General features: G+C 36.9%; 1 protein-coding gene across 1 annotated transcript; it reads left to right on the forward strand.

The window, feature by feature from the left end:
- Positions 1–722: 722 nt before the first annotated feature.
- Positions 723–2650, forward strand: LOC149829468 (uncharacterized). Its single transcript, XM_090015547.1, has one exon. The coding sequence runs from the start codon at positions 985–987 to the stop codon at positions 2182–2184; it is 1200 nt and encodes a 399-aa protein (XP_089871673.1). The 5' UTR covers positions 723–984; the 3' UTR covers positions 2185–2650.
- The last annotated feature ends 2748 nt before the right edge of the window (positions 2651–5398 follow it).

A 5398-nucleotide genomic window follows, 5' to 3' on the forward strand; every position in this document is an offset into this window, starting at 1 on the left:
TTTATTTTTCTTGTGCTTTAGGGTCTTTTGATTTATTTATTATTTAATTTTTTGTATGTTAGGGTTTTATGATTTATTTATGGTTTTTTATTTGTATATAAAAATATGAATTCTTATTTTTTCTCAAATTGCCAAAATTTTAAACATTTTTCGTTTCTTGGATCTAGTTTGATATCCAAATTTGGGGCTAAAATCCATAATTTTTTGATAAAATTTTATAATTAGATCCAATATGACATCGATTAAAGAATATATATATATATATATATATATATATATAAAATATCAATTCTTATTTTTCTCAAATTTCCAAAATTTGAAAATTTTTAGGTATTTAGATCCAATCGGAGGTCCATATCCAAGGCTAAAATCCATAATAAACATATTAAAACACTTATACGGTATACGGTAGGGCAGATCCAGTCATAAAATTAAAAATAAAGTTATCCGATCCTTTATTCATATGTGACAAAGTTGTTCATATAACTTAAAAATCAAACGCCTATCCAGTGGAAAAAACGTGAAATAGACAAAACATGTTTCATCCAATCTTAGACAAGCAACCAAACGCTCCCTTATGCGAACACCAATCGGGCCTACTCTACTGTGATATCAAACCCGAGACCCGGATCGGGTCAAACCCGACCCATTAACAGGCCTACTTAATATAAGTTGCCCTAAACCCTAAATCCCTCACCCTCTCTCCCTCTCTCTCCAGAATCCAGAATGAGGAAGCAAGGTACGGTTTCCTCTCCTTAATCTCTACGGAGTTTTCAGTAAAATTTTCTCTTTGAACATTGGTTTCCTCCATTGTGGAACCATAGATTGAAGCATCAGAATATCTCGTAGAACCCCTTTTCATTTTCGGAAGTTTTGGTGATCGAGTTCTTCCTCATAAGCACCATCTTTTATCTCGAATTTCTTGAGCTTTTCGTGAAGATTTTCAACTAAATCGCGAACGAATCGACATCAGTAGAAAAACCCATGTCGTTGCTGGAAACGATTGCGAGGGCTTCTGCCGAAACCGGGCCGCCCGAAAACCCCAGCAAATTCCCAATCATTTTGAATCCCAACGACATATTCAGTCGATTGAAGCTCGAAAAAAAGGATTCGAGTGATGGGTGTTTGTTAAAACGGGTCACCGGTTGGGAAATTTCAGAGAAGGATTCTGAAATCATCGAATCTGGGAGCAAGTTCGTCAAAAGCTTGAAGCGCAGGATGAAAAACCCTAAGTTGTTCACGAAGGAGTTGTTTCTAGAGATGCTGAATTCATTTCTAGAGAAAATAATGTCGGAAGTCGGCGTTCCGAACGCAGAAATGAAGTCAACTGATCCCAGTTACACTTGTTTGTTGATTGGTACAGTTGGGATGGTTATTAGCCAATTCGTCATTCATTCGATTGTTGAAAACTGTATTGGTTTTGAGTTGTGGGAGGTCTTGGGGATGATTCTTCGCAAAGAATTAATCACCCGTTCTTCGTGTCCTGATTTAGTTGAGAAATTGGTCCGTAATCGGAGAGCAGAATTGGTGGTTCTGTGCATTCAGCATTTACCTGATCTCCAATCTTTGGATCTTTTGAACATTTTGAGATACTTCTTATCTCCTGTTCCTGGTGATTTGAGTGCGTTGAGTGTTAAAAGGGAGTGGGAAGCCAAAACGCTGTCGCACATTGATAAGGCAAGCAAGAAGGTTTCTCATAAGGACTCTGAGAAGAGTTCACCACTTGCTTCAGTCTTGAAGAATTCTGCTGTGCGCCTTTCAATGGCTTATGATGGATTTTTGGCATCAGAAATTTGCTTGCATTATTTGTTGGCTTCTTCAAATGATGGCCTTGTGCTATCATCGGCAGTTTCTAGATTGGAACCACTAGAGATTCTAAATTTGCTTAAGTATCTTATGAAGTGGTTGAAAAAATACTCTAGATTTCCTGAAGCAGTGTCCAGCAATTCATCATCAGAGCAACGGCTAGAAGCTTGTAAGTGGATCCCAGTGCTCGAAACAGTCACGAGTACTCTAGGAATGGTGCTGGATGAGCATTTTTTGTATTTGATATTACATCCTGAATTTCATGATGAAGTAAAGTCTATGCAGAAAGTGGTCAAGAATTTAGTTGTGGAAGCGAAGTTGTCATGCTCTGTCGCAAATGTGGTTGAGAAATTGAGATTGGATGTTGAAGGCTCATAGTAAACCAATGGAAAAAGTGGGGGAGATTCAAGAAGACGTTGAAGATAATTCTGGAAGGTTCATTACATTGTTCAGCAACAAACGGAGAAGTTTAGAAACAATACCTGGTGAGGAAGCTAGTAATTGGAAACTGGTTTTCATGTTTCATGGCAATTCAATTGGGTACATGTGATGGAATATTGATGTTCAACCATATATTCCAAGTGAGCTCATTGATTTTGATTGTGCCAATCTATAGCAATTAGCAGGGATGCCTGTACTAGCGACAATAATAGTTCTTTGAAGTGGTGAATTCAGATAGGAGTGCATAGAAAATGCATGGCTGGTCACTGTGTTTTGTGTTGGCAGGTGAACATTTCACTGAGCTCTTGATATGTGTTTTGACAGTGTTGTGAAACTTCTAATCTCTATTGTTGTTGTTTCCCTGCATTACAGATTTTGAATTACAGATGCCTTCCATTGGTTTTGTTCATTCCTTTATTTTGGAATCATCTTTCTTTTTCCCTTTGCTTTTCTTCTTAAGCATCACTGCAAATCCTTTGATTAATACAGTAGGAAGTATTTCTCTTTTTTCTGCTTGCCTATGAAAGGAAAAAGATAGGTCAGCTGAATTACAGAAGTGGCATAGGCTCATGTTTGATAGGAAATGCTCTCAATAAGTGGGTTGCACAAAAATTCTCGATCTTCATTGCTTGTTTTGCTGGGGCTTAACCCATGTTGTTGTTCACTATTTCCAGCGCTTTAAATGATCCCAGGTGTTTAGGCTTTGAATCCATGCGTGGGAAATCAACCAAAGCTGAACCAATGCACAATTAGCCACAAATGAATGTGTAAGTAGGTCCCTGAATGAGGATAAAATCATTTATCATCTTAAAACTGGGGAACATGATCAAGAAATTCCTTTTTGTTTTTTGATAAGCAGGATCAAGAAATTCCTTTACACAACTGCTGGGTATCACATTTTGAGAAACCCAAATGCCAGATGATAAATGTGAACCAAAGTAGGTACCAAGATCAATGGCATTCTTGTTTCTTGTGAGTCCTTCCCTCATGTATGGTCGTATCATTTTGGTGTTTGACATGGCTTCAATAGATGAAACAAGGATGCTGTAGATTTTTTCTATTTGTGGCTTTTAACTGTGTTCTAGCAAAGCTTGTTACGCCCATGATGATCAGTGTGATGGTGACCAAGATCATGGCTGTTGTGGTCTCAATGGTCATGGCAGCACCACAGAGTTATGTATTTCAGTGTGAAATGTTTCTTTGAAACCCAACCTGTTTAACTAATCTGATCTTGAAAGACTTGACAAATTTGGTTTAAAGGTCATTACACAAGAGAAGGCAACAGTAACAATAATCAAAATCTAGCATAAACCAATACTAAAGAAAGCAAAGCGCACATTTTTTTTGGATAACAGTTCATTGTCATAAAACTCCAGGTCGCCTTTTGTTGGGAATTAGTTGGGTGATGCGCTGACAACAAAAGGATCATGAGGACTGTTAAAAGTCAGGTGGCAATCTGGTGCTACCTATCTAAATGTGAGGTGGTGCTCAGCCCACACGTTTCTGAGAAAACGTGCAACTAACCCCTAATTTACAGTCGAGCCACTAGAATATGATAACTGGAAATACAAGAACTAGAGTGTGAATTAGGCATTTCAAATGCTTTTTTTTCCGCAAATCTGACCCTGTAGATGCATTCAATATGGTTCATTTGCTAGGAATCCACTGTTGGATTATGCTTTTTCAGTAAAAAAAACATGAATTTTGGATACTTGAATGTTTATGAAAATTTTGAGCCATTGATTTTCAAGCCTTAAAAAAAACCTTTGCAATCTGCTGATTCAAAAGTCCTCTTCAAAACTCAGCAGGTAGATCACATTCGTACAGTAGGATTTAAGAAAAAAGAAAATACCCATGAAAATCCCAGTTAATAGTTCTCATATTTTCAGTTCTCGTATTCTAGTGACCCATTTACAGTCTATCTAGTAGATTGATTCACATAAATCTCTCATGTTATTATTCTCATAAAAATCCTCTATAAAATCATAATGAAAATAAAGCAAGTTTGAAGGCTCACTGATCTAATTAGGCAGAACCTTACAATCAACATACAGCCAGTTAGAAAGTGAGGTCATCAGATAAAATCCACGTGAGAAGCAATGAACGATACATGAAGCGAGGAGTAGTGTTCGAGAAATGCTTTAATCATAAAAAGTAAACCATTTAACAAGAAGCGAGTAAGAAACTACAACAAAAGTTAGTGGTGAGTGACTGCTACATTAAAAAAAAGTAAATATTAGCTCTTCTTTAATGCATCTTTTAAAACATATAATTTAAAAATATACATTATGTATGTAGGTCTCAAAACAAAAACATAATTTCCTTGGCTTTGTTTGGAAACTAGTAGATGGGATGAGAGTTAATGCAAATTGTAAAGGCTTGGTCAAAGTACCTTGGTGGTGGACATTTGGAAACTCATAGGTGGGACGAGTGTTTATGCATTTGGGATGGGAAATGAGGTCTTCTCTCTTTTGTATTTAGACTAGAGAATGCAATTGATAGCTGCCACCTTCCACTTTTCAAATGCATAATCTCCATCCGACTATCACAGTTTCCAAACAGAGCCTAAAAGGAAATCACAGTTCTAACATGAAAAGTTGCATTTCCAAGAGGTTTGATTTCGTACTAAAGAGAAACAAATACATCCATTCCTCAGAAGCCAGCTTTTCATAAAGTTTCAGAAGCATGAATTGGTTTCACACTTCCAAATCATTCCTGAGAAGTGGACCTCCAAGGTTTTAGAAGCTTCTGGCAACTAAGGAAGATATCCATGCAGAAACCTTTTTGCAATGTGGCAAATCTCTTATTTGACCCTTGATTCCTATAATCATTTGCAAGATAAATTGGATTGGAGGTAATACAAATTTGGCATTCTGCTAAGGAAAAACCACTCAATCATGTCCGTATTTTAACCCTCCATCTCAGGATGATTGGATATGGTAGTCACATATCTTTGAAAATGGTTTCGGTCCAAATTGAAGTGTTGAATTATGAAGAAGGTTATTGAAGGCAATTCTCCTGATCACAGAGAATATGGAACCCATATTTATTTCAGAAGTATATTGGTACAAAGCCCATTTGTTCAGCCATCCATGAAGAGTCAATCTAGAATTAAACAACAACGGAATTGCATAGTGGTGAAAAATGCAGT

This window comes from Nuphar pumila, chromosome 8 (assembly GCF_984573655.1).
Source record: "Nuphar pumila chromosome 8, dmNupPumi1.hap1.1, whole genome shotgun sequence".
Taxonomy (NCBI): Eukaryota; Viridiplantae; Streptophyta; class Magnoliopsida; order Nymphaeales; family Nymphaeaceae; genus Nuphar; species Nuphar pumila.

What these genes read in the sequence shown, in the direction of transcription:
- LOC149829468 (XM_090015547.1), top strand. Translation starts at nt 985, where the DNA reads ATGTCGTTGCTGGAAACGATTGCGAGGGCTTCTGCCGAAACCGGGCCG.